The 21564-nt window shown below is 36.7% G+C and overlaps 1 protein-coding gene across 1 annotated transcript in view; it reads left to right on the top strand.

Annotated features, from left to right (window-relative positions):
- Nucleotides 1-1358: 1358 nt before the first annotated feature.
- The window catches only part of LOC130244301 (adhesion G-protein coupled receptor G1), a 35846-nt gene continuing 15640 nt past the window's right edge, over nucleotides 1359-21564 (top strand). The window contains exons 1-7 of the mRNA XM_056476679.1: nucleotides 1359-1426; nucleotides 1501-1595; nucleotides 12136-12213; nucleotides 12787-12873; nucleotides 15959-16117; nucleotides 18305-18445; nucleotides 20657-20731. Of these exons, the coding sequence (XP_056332654.1) occupies nucleotides 1425-1426; nucleotides 1501-1595; nucleotides 12136-12213; nucleotides 12787-12873; nucleotides 15959-16117; nucleotides 18305-18445; nucleotides 20657-20731 (637 nt within the window). The 5' untranslated portion in view covers nucleotides 1359-1424. The remainder of the gene's footprint in view (nucleotides 1427-1500; nucleotides 1596-12135; nucleotides 12214-12786; nucleotides 12874-15958; nucleotides 16118-18304; nucleotides 18446-20656; nucleotides 20732-21564) is intronic.

Raw genomic sequence — 21564 nt, 5'->3', positions numbered from 1 at the left:
TTAAGTGTTGTGAAAGGGAACGGCAACATTACAAAGTGGGAAATGCTTCACTGTTACAACTGTTTCTGAAATGTGTTGCAAGAACCAAAATAAGAATACGTGTTTATTAATAAATAATTAAATAAACTGCCAACTTATCTAGCATATGTTTAACACAGCGGATGCCCTTGCAGCCGCAACCCATCACTGGAAAACAACCACACTCATTCACTACATCCAATTTGGTTCATCAACTCCCCTATACCACATGTCTTTGGACTTGTGGGGAAAACCGGAGCACCTGGAGGAAACCCACGTCAACTCCACACAGAAACGCCAACTGACCCAGCCGAGGCTCGAACCAGCGACCTTCTTGCTGTGAAGCTAGTGTGCTACCCGCTGTGCCATTGCGTTAACCCTTAGGTTAAAGAAATTGAGTAAATCCAAGGAATCATCTGCATGTGAATTATTTTTTCAATGTGGATGTAACTACAGAAGAGTACAGTCAGGGCTCGGACAGAACACAGAGAGGTCGTAGTTCAAATAAAGAGAGTCAATTTGGAATTATGATGAATAAAGGGATGAAGTCCGGATGCTGGAGCTGATAACAACGGATCCCACAGCAAGGTGACTGAGCACAACAGGTAAGCAAAAGGTTAAGTTATAAATAATAATACTGGACTAGACAAAATGTAGAAAAGGAGCATCAGAGTGTCCGCAAACAGAAAGAACACAATAATCTGACAAAGTGTAACAAGACAGGGCAGGTATATATATAGAGAGGTGAATTGGATCAAATAGAAGCAGGTGAGTAATGCATAAGGAGGAAGAGCTGAAGTAAACAACAGAGAAGATTAGATCAAACCTGACTCATGACAAGTACATCTTTAAGTAGGAAATTATGAAAACTCTTTGGTCATTTTTGAGCAAGATGCTAATGGTCTAATCCGATTCAATGATCTATGCTAAGCTAAGCTAAAAGTGCTCCTGCCAGATCTGGAAATCAGCTGAATGCTAAAAAAATGGTACAACTCAACTGTTGATCTATATAAAGAGCTGTAAAATGAGCATATTTCCCAAAAATATGTGGGTTATTTCTTTAAACCAGTTTAGCACTTTTATCCCAACATTGAATAGTAATCTGGATAAAGTCTGGGATAAGTTAATAAGTATGCCTATATCAGAATTATAAGCATCGTCCCTATCTTCAATAGCTAGATGAATGTCAAGTTTATTTGCTTCAGTATGTGTATGTATTTATTTATGCAAACGTGACTTGATAAACTGCAGCTGAAAACAAACACTGACATGCACAGTTAGATATTATATGCCCTGATTTGCATGTTTGCCAGAGAACTTTCTGTCATTAACATCATAATCCTGAAGCGTCAGAGGTGAACGGATGAAAGTCTCTCTTCTCTCGTCTGTGGATTTTCATCTGGAGAATGTAATGAGAAACTGATGTAGGATTTGTGTTCAGAGCCTGTAGAAAACAACATTAAACACGTGTGTCTCTGTCAGGTCTGTGGGAATTATGTCTGGACAGAAGCTGAATGTGCTGCGGCTGATGATGACGATGATGATGATGATCGTCTGCTGCCTCACTGGACAGATAAGTACGATTCATAGTTATTAAAACGATGTTTGCTGCATGTTTGATACATCTGCTTTTTAAATGCTATAAAAATACTGGGTGGAAGAGAAACATCAGTGTACACACACATCTAAAAGTCTTAAGGGCAGGTGCTTGTTCAAGTTAAACCTAATAAAAAGAGCCAAATAAATAACAGGACTCAATCGGCACACTACCACTTTACCTCTCAACAGGACAACATTTCAACCTACTCCTGATGAAGACCATGCAGGTTGAAATGTTGTCCTATTAAAATGATCTTTTGAGGCTAAAGTGGCAGTCTGTCCATTTATTATTATTATTTTTGTTTACCTTTATAATAATATTGGGTCTCATTCACTAATAATTGTGTATATTTGTTTGTATTTCATTGCACGTTTGAACTTTTCACGAAATATTTCAGACTAATTGACTAAATCACGTGCATATGCACATGACTTTATTCTGAAACTTGTTCCTCTGTTAGTGAATTTGGAGTCTTCTTAATGAGCGCTTGTGTGCACAAGGTTGGTCATTTGCATACTACACTCCCAAATCAGCTCCATATAAGGGCTTTCTACAAAGTAACACTCGTCCAGAGAACATCATGTCACATTATAAAATAAGAAAAGACAATTATAGCAACAAAACAAAAGAAAAAGAAGGTTTTGAAGACGGATGTGGACCATGCTTCAGTTGTGAGGTGAAACTATGGAATGAAAACACTGTCAGAAATGCCCAAATCAAATGGATGCATGTGTAATTCTAATAACGTAAAGAAAGCAGAATCTAATCATAATTTTAAGAGGATACAAGTCCAAAATCACTTCTTTCTTTTTTTATTTGTGATTTTCATTCTGTTCCAACTTTTTTGACTTGGGGTTGTTAAATATGACTGGAAACAAAATATTTTGTCTTTATTGAGTAGTATGCATGAGTTATGGTAATTAAAATAATGAAATGTCTCTTTTTGAGATCTGAGATGAACCAAAAAGTGTGCTAAATGTCTTTAAATGTGTATATTTTATGCGATTCAATTCAATTTAATTTAATTCAATTCACCTTTATGTGTATAGCGCTTATACAATGTAGATTGTGTCAAAGCAGCTTCACATAAAAGGTCACAGTAAATAGGAACAGTGTAGTTCAGTTTGTAGTGTTTAAGTTCAGCTCAGTTTAGCTCAGTTCAGTGTGGTTTAATAATCAATACTGAGAGTCCAAACACTGAAGAGCAAATCCAACGAGGCTCCAACAAGGTTGCACTGTAAATAATAACTATTAACCTATACACTCTAAAGAAAATGTTGAGTCGTTTTAATCCAATGCTGGGTCAAATATGCTTTCAGTTCTAAAAATGCAAGGCAAAACTCTGGAATGAAAACACTGTCAGAAATGCACAAATCAAATGCATGCATGTGTAATTCTAATAACGTAAAAGAAAACAGAATCTAATCATAATTTTAAGAGGATCCAAGTCCAAAATCACTTCTTTCTTTTTTTTTTATTTGAGATTTTCATACTGTTCCAACTTTTTTTGACTTGGGGTTGTTAAATATGACTGGAAACAAGATATTTAGTCTTTATTATGCATGAGTTATGGTAATTAAAATAATGAAATGTCTCTTTTTGAGATCTGAGATAAACCAAAAAGTGTGCTAAATGTCTTAAAATATGTATATTTTATGCGATTCACCGCAAGGCCGCACTTTAACTATTAATCTATACACTCTAAAGAAAATGCTGAGTTGTTTTAATCCAACGCTGGGTCAAATATGCTTTCAGTTCTTAAAATGCAAGGCAAAACTATGGAGTGAAAACACTGTCAGAAGTATTTAGTCAATCAAATCCATACATGTGTAATTGTAAAAACGTAAAAGATGCATTATAATAACTTCACACTATGAAGCATTTATTAAGCATTAGCATATAGTTCATTTATTATCTGTTAAGCATTAACTCTACATTAATAAATGTTAGTAAGCAGTTTATAAATACAGCTACAAATGCTGTATCCATGGCTTATAAGCATATTTATAATGTGCTTAATGATTGTGTTTTCATACTTTGCTAATGATTATTTTTTCATTAACTTTGCATTATTTACAAACCAGTTATTTAAGCATAGTTGGTGCTATTTTAAGATCATTCAGAGTGAGTTTGTAAGTGATTAATAAATTATTAAAATTAACATTTATATATCTTATTATTCAGGCATATATTAATAGTTAATGTTAATGAATGCTTTATTAACTCAACTTTATCCAGTTTTGAGACCTAATCTAAAGTGATGAATTGTAACACGACAGTGACGGAGACAACTGAGGTTTAGGATCCACGTGCAGGTTTATTCAAACTCAGGGAGGCAATGGTCAACACAGGTGCAAACAGATGTATAAAGGCAGTCCAGAATCATAGTTAAACACAGGCGAGAGGTCGGTAGATAAGCGGCAGACAAGGAGAAAGGGAAACAAGGCAAAGATCAAAACACGGAGGAACAAGACTAAGGGAAACGCGTTGTAATGTCACTATACAGTTAAACAAGACTCGGCAATGTGAATGAGTGCGTGTGCTGCTTAAATGGTGTTTGTAATCAGTCCTTGACGATCCTCAGGTGGTGCAAGTGTAATCAGTAGAGACTTGGAGCAGGTGTGAGTGTGAGTGTGGCATGACTGAATATGTAGTCCATTATAAGCAGATTTGTAGTCCTTATGTGCAAACCAGCGATCTAGGGAGTTATGATCGCTGGTGACCGTGACAGGAATATTGATGCTTTATAAATCCCTTATTAATGACAATTAAAGGCTCAGTTTCTAAACAAAAACAAAAAAAGAAAGAAAAGAAACGGCTTTATTAATTTATATTCATTTTAAGATACTCAAATGAAACTGTATGAAATGAAATATAAATCTTTACAATCTTATGTAAAATAAAACTACTGTACATTTTAAACTTTGCTAAATAACTTTGAAATGTTGCATCATATTATATTGTTAAATAATAATATTGTTGTTGATTTATTCAATTTGATTTAACTGTATATATTTATAATTGTATTTTGACACTCCTGTTATCGGGCAATGTTTAACATTTACTGTCATTTTATTTTTTAAGATAAGATTGCAAACATTTATTTTTCATCTATAAGATATATACTTGTCATTTATAAGGGATTTATAAAGCATAAAGCATCCTCACTTTAGATTAGGTCACAAAACTGCATGAAGTTGAGTTAATAAAGCAGTTATTAACATACATATACATTCCCTCTCCGCTGTCGCCACTGGCTTGCATGGTTCGGGATCTGTAGAGCTGCGCATCGTTAAACACTACAAACTGAACTACACTGTTCCTATTTACTGTGACCTTTTATGTGAAGCTGCTTTGACACAATCTACATTGTATAAGCGCTATACAAATAAAGGTGAATTGAATTGAATTGAATTAACCATTACTATATACCTGAATAATGAGATATAGAAATGTTAATTTCAATAGTTTATTAATCATTTACCAACTCATTCTGAATGATCTTAAAAAACCAACTACTCTTAATTACACTCAAATATATATATATATATATATATATATATACATATTTTTTTTGCTCGTTCAAACTACTTATTTAAAATAAGTTGAATTAACACAATTCTTGAGATTTTATTGGGACAACTTCCACATAAATTTGTTAAAAGTGTTCAGTCAACTTAATCTATTTGTGTTGGGACAACATGAATGAATTGTGTGGAACCCTGCATTTATTACAGTGTACAAATGGTTTGTAAATAATGCAATACTGAATTTAGTAAAGAACAATAAATAATTAAAGTATGAAAACAGAGTCATTAAGCACATTATAAATGTGCTTATAAATCAAGAATAGAGCATTTATAGCTGTATTTATAAACTGCTTACTAACGTCTATTAATGTAATGCTTAACAGATAATGAATGAACTATTTGCTAATGCCTAATAGACTATTCATAGTGTGTAGTTATTATAAAGTCCTACCGAATGTAATTATAGTTTAGAACACACAGATACAGCATTTTCTTTGTCTGAAAATATTGAACTAATAGATCTGGACAATCTAAAATAGCTGGAGGCAGATAAGACAAGACCTTATAACTATGGAATCAAAACACTGTCATAAATATTAAGTGCATAAATTGAATCCATGCATGTGTAATTAAAAAAAAATGTAAAACAGAACGTAATCGTTATTTTATGAGGAGACCAAAATCTGCATTAAGAACAGAGACTTACGACATTTTCTTTGTCTGTTTGGGTAAGACTTAAAACTTTACGGTTGGTGTACTTTACATACATGAAATGCAGTTAAATAAATAAATCTAATTTATGGATTAGTGCACTAAATATGTAGAACAGAACATTTAGAACAGACACAGACAGACTGATCTAAACACAGATTTTGGAGCTATACTCTCATAAAACTACAATCACCCAATTACAGTTTAGAATGACCCATGCATAGATTTGATTGAATATTTATGACAGTGTTTTTATTCCATAATTAAGTCCCAAAACTATAACAATTCATGACAGTGATGAATCAGGATCTCATCACACAAGCACACTGAATGCGATTGATGGCTTTCATTGTTTATTAATGCCTGCGACAGTGTAATTTTGACAGCGTAATAGTGCCACTGAAAAAAGTGTTGCATGCAAAACTGTTGCAAACTATTTATTATTGTTGAATTTAAACAAACAAATTAAATTGAGCAATGTTTAACTTAATTAGTTTGTTTAAATTCAGCCCAAATAAATTGTTTATAACCACTTAACGTAAAAAAAGTTAGTATATCCAAGGAATCATCTTTGAATAATGTTTTTCAGTGTAGGGAGTACTCACACCAGGCTACCATTCCCAGGCACGTTTGACCCCCATTTCCTGGTTTTGTTTGACAACTGGGAGTGCTTGAATCGGGCCCAGGCACAGTTCAGTTTGGGCCAGAGCACGGTTCGGTTGGGCTTTGGCGTGGTACGCTTGTAGAGTGAGTGCAAAGCGTGCCTGAACGTGAAGCTGAAAATGCGACATCACTTTTAAACTCCTAAACGCTGCGTACCCGGTACTTTATTTACTTCCACATTCTTTACATTTTACAGGTTCGTACTGGCCCAATAATTTTTTTCCTGTGTTTACTGACATGCAAGAACCACCAAATTTAATTACAGCAACCGAGACCAGACAGAACATAAAAAAAAGTGCCTCTTTTTTTGGAGGGGTTTATTATAACACAGACAACATTTACAATTATTTTTATTACTTTCAACAGTGTTTTATGACAAATCAAAGGGTTTTCTTTAAAACGGGCCCGGATTGGCTAATCAGGAGGACCGGGAGAACTCCCGGTGGGCCGGTCTGTTTTTTTGGCTGCTGGGGCCGGTGTCCCTGGCTGCTTGCACTCTCAGCTGTTGCACTTTTTTCATTTATTTGACAATAGCCTCACTCTTTTTATTCATTATTTTGCTGCAGCTCCGCTCTTTTTATTTATTTTCTCGCAGCCCCGTGAGCAAAATGCAGCCTGCAGGTTAATGATGATGATGATCATCTGACCCCAAACAGCAGCACCTTAGTGAACATAAGAATTTGAATAATTATATTAATGAATATTACACCTGCTTAATGATAATCAGATGATTCACTACATTACTAAATCTGACATAAGCCATCAATAGAAAGTAATACTGTGGTTAAAAGAGTCTTGCAGAAGACAGTGCAATACTTTTTTCTTCCTCACGCACTGGTGTACAGCGCCATTGTGGTCCAGTGGTCAGCATGTTGCGTTACGACGCACAGCGACCGGAGTTTGAACTTTACCTGTGTACATTTTTGGTTTTTTTTTCTTTACTTTTAGTGTTATGACATATATTACTGTTTGGGTTACTTATATAGGTGAACATATTTTATTTTTATTTTTTGTGTGACCACTGTTACAAAGGACTGGATATATATAAAGAATTTTGCACAGAAAATATATTCAGATATTGCAGGAAAGGACATTGTGATGTTTTAAAGAATAGTGTTGGAGATTTAGCTCCCCTTTAATCTTCTCATATTTATAAAACACATTTGAAGTTCTAAAGCAGCTGTGTCCTTGAAAAGGATGTGATAGTGTCATTAGAAACTGAATTGGAAATGATCTTATTTTAATATATAGTCAGTCAAGAACTGAGGTGGGCCGGTCTAAGGCTTAAAACTCCAGGGCTGAAAAGGAGTCCCACTCCATCCCTGCTTTAAAATGAGACCAAACTTTTGCATTTACACCTTTGCACATGGATTTGGGAAGCTTTTGAGTTTGGGTAGTCAAAATCCAGGTGGAAAGCCAAAATAGCACTTGAGTTTAAGAGACTGTTTCATACGCTCTCAGAAATAAAGGTATGAGATCTGTCACTGGGGTGGTACCTTTTCAAAACGTACACATTTTTACTTGAAGGGTCCATATTGGTACCTCAAAAGTATATATTAGTACCTAAACATTTTAAGAGGTACACTTTTGTACTTTTTAGGTACTCATATGAACACTTGAGGTATTAATATGAACCTTTTAGCTACAAATTTGTACCTTTTGAAAAGGTACCACCCCAGTGACAGCTCGCGTACCTTTATTTATGAGAGTGTATGAATGTTACATATTGAGTAACTTTATTTTGACAATGCTAGTGTGTATTGTTCCTGTGTGTGTTGTATCGTCTATTATCTGTCTCTTTCTCTCTCTTCACATGAGCGGAGATCAGGTGCAGGTGTGAGAGGGGCGGCGATAATTATAAAAGCACGCTGTTGGCGTTATTCATCGAGTTCTCTTCCTGTTTCCCCTCGCTGTTGTGTGTGTGAGCAGATCGCTCTAAGTTCTCTGTGTGGCAGTGATATCTTTCTGTCTGAAACCTTTTACCAAAGTAATCTGGTGGGATACTCTGTTAAATAGGATGGTAACTTGCATTAGCGGTGGCAGGTCGTTTATTTCATGTCTGCAACCCTATTTTAAAGTAATCTGGTGAGATACTCTGTTAAATACGGTAATAGGACGGTAACTTGCATTAGCGGTGGCTTATCGTTTATTTCATGTCTGCAACCCTATTTCAAAGTCATCTGGTGAGATACTGTGTTAAATACGGTACTAGGACAGTATTCTGTGTTAGCTATGGCTAAATGTTTACTTACTGCTGAATGATCTAAGGGAAGGCCCCTTTTCTTTTGTCCCGTTTTCTCCTGTTTAATGGACAGTTATGGAGGTCAGAATTATTATTTTTTTTTTTTTACAGAGCTTTATTTTCGGTTTAGGTAAGAAATTTAATATTGGGTAGCGTACCTTGTTTTGGCCTATTTGTTCCCTGGTTCCAATACTGGAATTTTTGTTTAATAAATCTGTTACCCCATTTGGACAACTTGGTCTGTGTGGGGAACAGGAACGGGGACTCCGGGTGACCTCTTTTAATCATCCTTAACCTTATGTGTGTTGCGAGGTGCATCCGCTACGCAACAATGAATTAATTAATCATTCTTACTGTTCAATACCGTTCAACAGTAACGTTATTAAAGACACAAACCCCTCACTGCACGACAGCTGCACCTTCAGCAAACCTCCTGCAGCACGAAGACTTTATGAACATATATCAGCATCTGGATCTGTTCAGCAAAAGTCTTGACTGCGTGTCACTGCATCCCAAATGACTAACAATAGTACAAAATAATAGAACTAAAGCAATGTCCACTGTGCTAAGCGAAAGCGCTTCTGTTACACTGAACAGTCAGATTATTGATGACGGAAGTGTGCTCAGGCTCAGACAGTAAAATGCAAAGTGAGTGCAGGCTGTTGGAAGAAAGGGGAGAGGGGACAGTCGCGCCTGGGCACGGTTCAAGACAACTTCACCTAGTGTGAGTACACCCTTTATCAAGACGTCATGTCTGTAGCTAAGCAGTGGTGAAACTGCAATTTGGGGTTGGGGCGGTTGCTTTGTAAATTTATCATATTTTTTCCATACAGCCGACTAAAATAGTAGTTAATAGTTAAACAAAAATGCAAATGAAAAGCCTCATCAGCCTTTCAGTTTGATTTTGCATTGGATTGCGACTCCTGAGGTGATCATGTTATATTAAAGACACAACTTTATTACATAGCATCAAATACACAACAATCTATTTAGTTTAGATTTATATTTATATCTATATCAAACGTATTTAGATAATGCTTACACTCCATTAACAATGTGCGCAGCTGCGTGCAAGGTTTGTATGTTTATAACCACCCCTGAGGATATTGGGGGTCAAGAGTAACTGGCATTGTTATTTTGGGGGTCGCAGGCTGAGAAGTTTGGGAAACCCTGGCCTAGAAAACTCAACTCTACAGTTTAACAAAGGGACTTTTATTGACATTTTAGAGGTTTCCAATAATAATATAATGTATAGTAAATAATATGTAGAGAAATAAGTGTGTATAATAGCAGAAAATGTGCTGCAGTTTATTACAAGGTTCCTGTAGTGTAATATACAACACCAACCCAGACTATATAGCACTGCACACACTTTATACAACTTTACAAGGTTAAAAGTTAAAAGATCAAGATCCAATAATGCAATTCAGAAGCAGAAATAAACAGGAAAACTAAACACATAAGTCAGAAAATACGGAAAACGGCACATTTCCAGATATTTTTTACGTTGTCTCAATGGTCTTGATGCTCAGGTGCTGTTTCAATCCGTTCTCTAAACACACAGACACATTCACTCTCTAAAAACACACTCCAAACACAAGCTGAGACTCAATCATCATCCTTTGTATGAGGATAGAGCAGGTGATCCTGTAATTTGATGAATGATGATTAACTCAGGAAATGTCTGTGCACGCATACATTTGTTTACACATGCTGAGTGAATGAGACCCATTGTTTTTTGGTTATGCAAATTCTATGGGAATTTCCAGTGTATTATTTTGCAAACATCTATATTATCTATAATATGTATCTATAATACGATATGTATCTATTCTCTATAAATATTGTAAAAATATATTTACAATTAAAAACTGAACCAAAAAACTCCGATCTGACTGTGTAACTCATTTTTTGCTGTAATTATGAGTATATTATGTAAGACCAGATGACTTTAAACCAGCATGAAGTCAGAATTATTCGGCCTCCTGTGAATTTATTTTGTCTTGTTCAAATATTTCCCAAGTGACTCCTTTTTACTACAAGTTGATGATGTGTCTAATCCGGGTTTATGTCTCCTCAATTCTAATTTCTGTATAAGTCCATTAAAGAAGAGAGTGGTGTTTGCTGGTTTTACAGCTGCAAAGAAGGCAATCATTCAAAATTGGTTTACTCCGCATGTGTGTGCAAAAACATTTTGGATTCACAGCCTCCTTAAAATAGTGACTTGTGAAGGTACAATTGAACAAATTAATAAGGCTGGACCTAGTACCATTTATGCATGGCAATGTTTTTCTTCAAGCATTTTGGACTTTATAAAGGAATGACCATGTACGACCAACGTATGACCAACGTAGTCCCGGGGACGTTTCTGGAGACCGCGAAATACGTAGCCGGGGGTACGTACGGCTGCATTTCATTTTTTTAAGTGAACGCTGCGGGGCGGTGTGACGCCGTTCCTTTCGCCGCTTGTGTGGAGGGCTTTCCCGCTGCAACCAGTTTGTCCGGTTAGCTCTTCGTGTACTCTGGCGGACTCGAGGCGCAGAGAGGGGCTGACGACGACGACCAGGTTCGAGTCCGGGGAAGAGCGGTTCCAGAAATCAGGTAAGAAAACAAAATCCAAAAAATAAAGCGAACACGTTCGTCACAGGGTGAGAATGTGGTCAAAATCCAAAAACGTGGTAAAAATCAGACGAGGGCTTTTCTTTTTCTGGACGGCTTTTGTGAATCGTCATTGGTTGGGTTTAGGGACGGAGGAGGGTGGGTCAGCTGATTGGCCGGTCACATGGTCCATCATTCTGTCGTCCAGGCAGGAAGGTCGTTCGACAGTGGCCTCTAGCGGGTTTACGCGAGAACGGCGCGGGAAAAAGCGTGCGCAGTGGCCTCTCGCGGACTCACGAAAACAAAAACTGCAAAAATACGTACCTCCCGGGATGTATTTCGCGGTCTCCAGAAACGTCCCCGGGAACACGTTCTCAGAATGAGCCTGGGGTTAAACATCACTTGGGAAATATTCAGAAAATAATTAAAACTTCACGAGAGCTAATCATTTTGACTTCATCTGTATATAATTAATAGAAAATATATTCAAAGTTTGCATGGTTCAGGATCTGTAGAGCTGCGCATCGTTGGATTTGCTCTTCAGTGTTTGGACTCTCAGTAGTGATTATTAAACCACACTGAACTGAGCTAAACTGAACTGAACTTAAACACTACAAACTGAACTACACTGTTCCTATTTACTGTGACCTTTTATGTGAAGCTGCTTTGACACAATCTACATTGTATAAGCGCTATACAAATAAAGCTGAATTGAATTGAATTGAAGTTTAGAGAACGTTCCCGGATTCACAATGTTGTGTTTGTTTCTGCAGCCTCCATAAGAATAATGATAATCAGGGACAATCTGACAGATCCATCTACCTGGAGCTCGTGTGAATCTGCTTATCCAGGTAGAAGTGAAATGGCTTATGAATATACACATATGTAAAAATGCTGGGTTGTATATGCTTGTTCAAATATGGACAAACCCAACGGTTGGGTACATTCATTCACTTTCCTTCAGCTTAGTCCCTTTATTCATCAGTGGTCGCCACAGTGGAATGAACCGCCAACTTATCCAGCATATGTTTTACACAGCGGATGCCCTTCAAGCCGCAACCCATCACTGGGAAACACCCAAACACACTCACACACACACACACTCACCATGACCAATTTAGTTCATGCCCCTATAGCGCCAACACGGGAAGAACATGCAAACTCAGAAACACCAACTGAGCCAGGACTCAAACCAGCAACCTTCTTGCTATGAGGCCACAGTGCTAACCACTGAGCCACCATGCCACAGTTGAATTAAAAAGTGTAATATAAATTTAATTGAAAAACATAACCTCACATTGAGTTTGTCCATAGTTGAGCCTTCTTTAGGTTACAACACCCTAGCATTTTAAGCAATGATACTGTGTATTTACCTTATTGACGTCTGACAGATTCACTGAGACAATGTCTTGTCTTTATTTCAGGTCTAAATGTGACATGTCCTCAGGCGTATGAAATACTGATAGGGAATTTTTGCATGGCGCACGTCAAACCGAACTCCTTTTCCATGGGTAATGCAGTTATTAATGAGCATTTGGATACTACACATCTGTATTCATCTCTTGAATTAGACGACCTTTGTTTCTGTTTTTCATTTGAGTCATTTTGTTAGTCATAAGAATTTATATTTAGCCTTATATTTATTTAAAGGTGCAGTAGGTGATCTACCTAAATACTAACTGGTTAGCATAATACCTTTGAAACACAATCCCTCCCCTGTCGTCCAAAGCCAAGCCTCCTGAAATCACGGATGCGCCTTAAAGTTGACAGAGACCCACTAGATCATGTCATTCACCATTTAGAAAACTTTATAGTGCTCAATAATACTACAATTCTAAATGAAAAGCTGTATTATATCACGTTTTCAATTGTGTAGCAGCAGAATTTGTCATAATCTCTGGATCGCTGGTCTCACTCTCTCACACTCTGTATGCCACTGCTGTATGTTTGGTGTTTGGCCGGCGGCATGCAGGAATTACACTTATTACTAAGCCATACTTACAAGTAATTTCAGAGTGAATATTCAGAGTAGCGGTAAACAAAATAGGGAGCAGGCTGATCAAAAATGACTCAATGTGAATATAAAAGCAACTTCAGCTCAGTAAAGCAGGCTAGAATAGCTGATTTTACTGATGATTTGTTGTTAGACTGAATATAAATCGACATTATCGATGCTGTAAAACAGGGGTTCTCAACCTTTTTCACTTCAGGGCCCACTTCTTTCTCCGATCGATTTTTGATGGCCCACCATGTCTGACATTTTCTCTAAAATGTTTGTATAAAATGCTCATTTAAAGCTTTATTTATTAACAAATATACATATAACACATGTATTATACATGTGTTGTGCCTTCTATTATAAGCATTTTATTTAAAAAATATATAATTTTCTTTCAACTTAATAATAGAACCCTCTGAAACATCACTGAGCCTCACTAGATCCTCCTGTATGAGCACGCCTCCATTATAAAACACTCACAGGACATTCATTCTATGTCTATTTGCTTTAATTTGGACAACTTTTGCGCAGGAGAACAGGAGAAAGTGCATTACTTTGATCATTTTAATATAGCATATTAATGACATCTAAAAACTATAGTATAATTATTAGAGTTAATTTTAAAGGGCACCTATGGTGAAAAATCTACTTTTCAAGGTGTTTGGACAGCCATATGTGCATGTATGGTGTATAGAGCGTCATATTGGGGTGATATAAACACACCCAGTGCTTTTTTTTTCAATTTAACAACATAAAAACGGTGGACCAATTGGAGCGGTTTTCAAATCGACCGCTACTTGAGGTAGGAGAGCGGTCCCCCTGCCCACCAATATTGATTGACAGGCGCGTCATCATATCCTCAGTTTGTTGATTCACGTCCGCCATTTTCAGCGTGAGTCGAAGCGATATCACTAAAGGACCACGCTAGCTCTATTTTTAGATGCAAGGCTCATTGGGCTCAACACAAGATCAATATTCTCCACATTATCGCTCTAATCAGAATTATTGGTTGTATCTTTAGGAAGGTTTGCAAACATGTGTACTTCTCATTGAGTCTACCTTATACTTCAGCCGTTTGCATTTCTCGTGATTCCAGAAGCTCCCTGTGATCTTAACTAGCATGCGTTTTAGAATTCTAAACATGGGTTTCTATCAGGGTACACTCAAGTCGACGGCTGGGCGCCGCGGACCGCTGCAGACTTCAAGCGCCGTTGTGTGTACCCTGATAGAAACCTATGTTTAGAATTCAAAAATGCGTGGCGCGACGATTCGGGACACTTCATGCTTCTGCCGCGCCACAGAGAGTGTCTGGTGTGCCAAGTCGCGGCTTCGAGCGGCGCATTCGGTGCCTCAGTCAAAGTTAATTCAGTGTGTGTGGTTATTAGTTTCTGTGTACAAGTTTGGCACTTGAAACTAGCACACAGTTGGCTGTAAAACTGTACAAAGACACAAATGATTTTGTACTCTCTGCTTGGTCTGTGTCCGAGTCGTACATGTACGACTGAATGCTGAACCTCTCACTGCTGCTCCTTTCAGTCTGCCTCTGTTGCAAACGCAGAGCGGGTGATCTCATGGCCCCACCCTCTTGTTACGTTGGGCGGGAAGCCGAAACTAATCCACATGTGAAGCAACACACCCATAAATCAGCGGACTGTGGACACGCCCCCAACATGACACTTTATAACACATTATAATAAATCTGAATTGTGTTTTAAACTGAACCTAAACTGGCACACTCAGAACAACCATAATATTAATATTACATCATAAAAAAGAGGTCAACTATGGGCCCTTTAAGCTATCTCGTGGCCCACCCGCATGATTACTGAGGCCCACTGGTTGAGAATCCCTGCTGTAAAAGGACTTTATGAAACTGAAAATAGTCACATCAATCTTTCAGCAGATTTCAGAGGCTAAACAAAACATCTGCGCAGATAACCCATTGATAACAACATCATCTACATCAGCTCTGCCTGACTAAAATAGTATTAAAACAGAACATGACCTGTCTAACAGAAATACTTCAGCCATTGTGTCGTCCTTCCTCCAGCGGGCAAAACCAACTCCAATATTGATTCAGGAGTTTAACAAGTTTCAATTCAGCATTTGAGTTCAGCGCTGTCACTCGTGTCCACATAACTGCAGATTGACAAATCTGCATGTATGAAGTGCACCGATGTACAAATCTACATTTGCTGACAGACAGTTTGAGCTAATATCGGAATTATGGGAATTATCGCCTCGACAATATTTAATTGGATGAATATTTATTAGTTTTATGCCTCACCCAGAATATAAAAACACATATAAACACATTTAGATCATTTACTGTCATCATTACTATTGGAATGTGAAGAGACTTTCAACCAGCACAACAACACACGTTTCTGAAGACGATCACCTACTGCACCTTTAAGTTTTAGTTCTTAAATATTTAGTGCATTTACAACAATGCAAGCACTTTTTAAATTAACAATACATAAGTTAAATGTTTATTTTAGGTGCATTTAAAAAACTGCATATGTTTTAATTAAAATACATTGTTGAGTTATAAAGTGTTATAAATATGACATGTTAACACGTGCTTTTGTTTCCAGGCTATTGCAATTCATCAACAGCAATCTCACACACTTTCAACATATCAAACGATGGGGGAGAATATGAAGTGCTCATGAATGATACGGGGGCAGGCATACACATGTGGTTTCTCCAAAATACATCTAAATGTTTGCCGTCTGATTTCCGCAATTCAACAGGTTTGTCTCTTCCAACATCAATACCAATGTTATATATTTATACACAGGTGAAGTCTGAATTATTATCCTTCCTGATTTATTACTATCAATATAGCACCAATATATATTTAATGCATCAACATATTTTTGTGACACTGTACAGTAATTACTATTATTATGTTAATCTGAAGTGTAGGTTTAAAGTTAAAGGGGTAGACATTAATAAAACACAATGTGATACCTTATTTAATAAATAATATAAATAATTCTCATTAACTTCCAGCCAGAGCTGTATCCCTTCTAGCAACAACCTCAGGATACACATGCTAGTGCTTTTCTTGTCATAAAACACCAAAAACACACTGATTGCCATAAAAACTCAATGTTTATTTAATAAATCATGTAAATACTTCTTACTAATGTCCAGCCAGAGCTGTATCTCTTCTAGCAACAACCTCAGGATACACATGCTAGTGCTTTCCTTGCTATAAAACACCAAAAACACACTGATTGCCATAAAAACTCAATGTCTATTTAATGAGTAATATAAATAATTCTCTTTAACTTCCAACCAGAGCTGTATCTCGTCTAGCAACTACCTCAAAATAAACATGCAAGGGCTTTTCTTGCCGTAAAACACCAAAAACACACTGATTGCCATAAAAACTCAATGTTTATTTAATAAATCATGTAAATAATTCTCACTAATGTCCAGCCAAAGCTGTATCCCTTCTAGCAACAACCTCAGGATACACATGCTAGGGCTTTTCTTCCCATAAAACACCTAAAACACACTGATTGCCAAAAAAAACTCAATGTTTATTTAATGAAAAATATAAATAATTCTCATTACTTTCCAACCAAAGCTGTATCACTTCTAGCAACAACATCAAGATATGCATGGTAGTGCTTTCCTTGCAATAAAACACCTAAAACACACTGATTGCCATAAAAACTCAATGTTTATTTAATAAATAATATGAATAATTCTCATTAACTTCCAGCCAGAGCTGTATCTCTTCTAGCAACAACCTCAGGATACACATGGCAGGACTTTCCTTGCCGTAAAACACCTAAAACACACTGATTGCCATAAAAACTCAATGTTTATTTGATGAACAATATAAATAATTCTCATTACCTTCCAACCAAAGCTGTATCTCTTCTAGCAACAACCTCAGGATACATATGCTAGTGCTTTTCTTGTCATAAAACACCAAAAACACACTGATTGCCATAAAAACTCAATGTTTATTTGATGAACAATATAAATATTTCTCATTACCTTCCAACCAGAGCTGTATCTCTTCTAGCAACAACCTCAGGATACACATGGCAGGACTTTCCTTGCCGTAAAACACCTAAAACACACTGATTGCCATAAAAACTCAATGTTTATTTGATGAACAATATAAATAATTCTCATTACCTTCCAACCAGAGCTGTATCTCTTCTAGCAACAACCTCAGGATACATATGCTAGTGCTTTTCTTGTCATAAAACACCAAAAACACACTGATTGCCATAAAAACTCAATGATTATTTAATGAATCATGTAAATAATTCTCACTAATGTCCAGCCAGAGCTGTATCCCTTCTAGCAACAACCTCAGGATACACATGGTAGCACTTTCCTTGCCATAAACACCTAAAACACACTGATTGCCATAAAAACTCAATGTTTATTTGATAAATAATATGAATAATTCTCACTAATGTCCAGCCAGAGCTGTATCCCTTTTAGCAACATCATCAAGATATACATGGTAGTGCTTTCCTTTCTGTAAAACACCTAAAACACACTGATTGCCATAAAAACTCACTGTTTATTTAATGAATCATGTAAATAATTCTCACTAATGTCCAGCCAGAGCTGTATCTCTTCTAGCAACCACCTCAGGATACACATGGTAGTGCTTTCCTTGTCATAAAACACCTAAAACACGCTGACTGACAACTCAGAGTTTATTTTATTTTCAAATGTGCAGAGCTCAGGTTAATGGAAGCCTTTTAGAAAATCTACTTAGTTTTGATATTATGGCGGTTCACCCCAAATAAACACAGGAAACACAGAGTATTTATATCTATTGTCCTTTAAGCAGACTAATGAGTTCCTGAGAAAGTACAGATCATGAGAAAACCTCTGAATATTTTAGCCCAGTTGTGTTTAGTGAATGTGGTGATAATTTCAGCTCTTCTTTTGTGTAGGAATCATGCCAAACTTCACCTCATGTATAACCATCGAACCAACTGACAACCCAACCAGCACCTCCGCAAATCTTGCGACCACCCAAACAACTGGCAATCCAAACAACACCTGCACTAATACCAAAGCATGCACATTCAAAGGTAAGGTTTTGCCCTTGTCTATAAGCCAGTTCATTGTGATAGCAGAAAGCAGAGCAATGCTTATGAATTATGCATAAAAATTTAACTAATCCAGCATGTTCAAGTTAACATTTTACACTGTACTTGCTCATAAATCCTGGAATAGTCTGCTCATTTGCATACTCGCATTGTTAGTGAAAAAAAGACTAAATGCACATTGAATTTATTATCTAAAAAGTAATTACAGCGAGAAAACAAACAGACAATTTGTAATGTCATAGCCTCATTCATTATTTCCCCTCAAATAAATACATCATAATAAGGACAATGTGAGTCTTGAAATCTTTGCTAATTTATTCTTTCCTAATGCACAGCATACATTTTAAAACTGTTCAATCATATAATGTGACTGTGTCTTCACAAGACTTCAATTGCTTCATTCATGAGAATTTATTTTTTGGAAAATGTAAAATATCCTTTTACAGTGTGAGAAACTGCCATGAGTGATTCAGCATGTGAGTGACCATCAAAATAAATCAAAACGTGAATAAAAAACATTTGCATAACGTTTTGTGAATCACCGTATGATTTTAGAAGTAACATCAGACTCTTATATCAAGCTAATCAGGCCTGTAGCCAGCCTGGTGTGATTGATAATACATCATATTTGGCATGCTGTCCCGGGAGAGAGCGCTGAGCTTAGAATATCCTCGAGCACGGGGCTCCCTCCTGTTTGAAGGGCGAGAGGGGAGTTTGAAGTCAGGTAGATCTCGAGAACTCCCCTGCTTGTAAACGTGTTAGGAATAGCTGAGATATAGCTGGCTAACTTTGGAGTAGTCAGTTTACATAGGGTGTGTGTCTTTGGACAGTGGGAGGAAACTGGAAACCTGGGGAAAACCCACGTGAGTGCAGGGGGAACATGCAAACTCCAGCCTGGTGAGGGGCTGAACCAGCGCCGTTCTTGCTGTGAGGCAACAGTGCTAACTAATGGGCCGCCATACCGCCCTATCAGAGAAGGGGAGGAGTAGGGGCGGAAGGGGGGATTCTTCAAGATGAAGATGACTGGAGTGGAAAACTCTTGTTATTTATAGTGAGTCAGTGTTCATCGTATTGGTGCAATATACAGAGCTGATGCAGTACCAGCCGGCAACATAAGGACAAATGAGCTGATGTATGGGAAAAGGGGTAGACATTAATAAAACACAATGTGATAGCCTATTTAATAAATGATATAAATAATTCTCATTATTGTCCAGACAGAGCTGTATCCTATCTAGCAACAACCTCAGGATGCACAAGCTAGGGCTTTTTTTTGCTGTAAAACACCTAAAACACACCGATTGCCATAAAAACTCAATGTTTATTAAATAAATAATATAAATAATTCTCATTAACTTCCAGCCAGAGCTGTATCCCTTCTAGCAACAACCTCAGGATACACATGCTAGTGCTTTTCTTGCTATAAAACACCAAAAACACACTGATTGCCAAAAAAAACTCAATGTTTATTTAATAAATAATAAGAATAATTCCAACAAATGTCCAGCCAGAGCTGTATCCCTTTTAGCAACAACCTCAGGATACACATGCTAGTGCTTTTCTTGTCATAAACACCAAAAACACACTGATTGCCATAAAAACTCAATGTTTATTTAATAAATAATAAGAATAATTCTCACTAATGTCCAGCCAGAGCTGTATCCCTTTTAGCAACAACCTCAGGATACACATGGTAGTGCTTTCCTTTCTGTAAAACACCTAAAACACACTGATTGCCATAAAAACTCAATGTCTATTTAATGAATAATATAAATAGTTCTCATTACCTTCCAACCAGAGCTGTATCTCTTCTAGCAACTGCCTCAAAATAAACATGCAAGGGCTTTTCTTGCTGTAAAACACCTAAAACATTGAATGCTGTATAAACTCAATGTTTTTTTTTTTAATAAATAATATAAATAATTCTCATTAACTTCCAGCCAGAGCTGTATCCCTTCTAGCAACAACCTCAGGACCTTTGTCGGGGGGTCTTTTGAACCACCCAAACTCCCCCTGGCTACAGGCATGTTCTGTATGAACAGAACTGTGGTGCGGTTGTGATACTTTCTGCAATATTTTATTCATGTTGATCCTTTTTTTCCATTCTACACCAAGCCAGCAGAGCTGTGGAAATCTTTATTGCTATTAAACCATACACTACATTTAATTGCAATGATGTCATGATCTCTTCAGGTTGTTTGAAAATCCGTGATGTTGTCCCTGCACAGGAATGTACTAATGCTCCGTACAACAACAGTGCCTGCAATGGTAAGTCTAGGTCTAAAGAATTAAACAGTACTTTTTTGAGAGTTTGGAGGGCACAACAGAATAAAATTGTAAACAGAATATGATGTAAAAAGAAAATTGTAAAAAAGCTAATTATAATCTACTAGTATTGCAATTAACTTGCTAATCTTGTAATAAAGAGAAAACCGATGAAAATTGTGAGATGAAATTCTGCAGGAAATAATAATAAATTCTGTCATATAAAATTATTAACTTGCAGTTATAATATATAGTCTCTGTAGACTGTTAATAATAGATAAAAATCACAATTATCGATGTATTTATAAAGTATAGAGTAGGCATGTGCCGGTATCACATTTTCATGCTGCGATTAATTGATTGAGCTTTTATCACGGTATACGGTATTATCACGATATTGTAACTTTACTAGAGAAACAGGTAAAAAAACACAAAAAACTTCAGTTTCGTCAACTTAGTAACTTTAATAACTTTTTAATTAACTAAAAGTACTTCAAACATTTAAATACAAATAAATATAAATAAAACAATACACAATATAAAAGTAAACTTTATATCAAAGTAAATTTATACTTTATATAAAAGTAAAAATTATATCAAAGTGAATGTGCAAATGGGAAACCGTCTTCGATCAGCAATCCCTCTGCTTTTTTTGGAACCCAAAATATTTCCAAACCTCTGACTTTTTTTTTGAAGGGGGATAAATTGTCGGCAGCGTTCATCCATCCGCCATGCTTCTAGTTCTTCTTCGTGTGAGGATTAGAGAGCGGTGGCAGCGGCGGCGCGCACTGCGTGCACACAGTGCTTCTACATGCGGGGATTGTTTACATCAGAGT

The sequence above is a fragment of the Danio aesculapii genome, chromosome 17, assembly GCF_903798145.1.
Source record: "Danio aesculapii chromosome 17, fDanAes4.1, whole genome shotgun sequence".
Taxonomy (NCBI): domain Eukaryota; kingdom Metazoa; phylum Chordata; class Actinopteri; order Cypriniformes; family Danionidae; genus Danio; species Danio aesculapii.
Note: the sequence above shows the minus strand (reverse complement) of the source record. Positions and strands in the feature narration are given on the sequence as shown.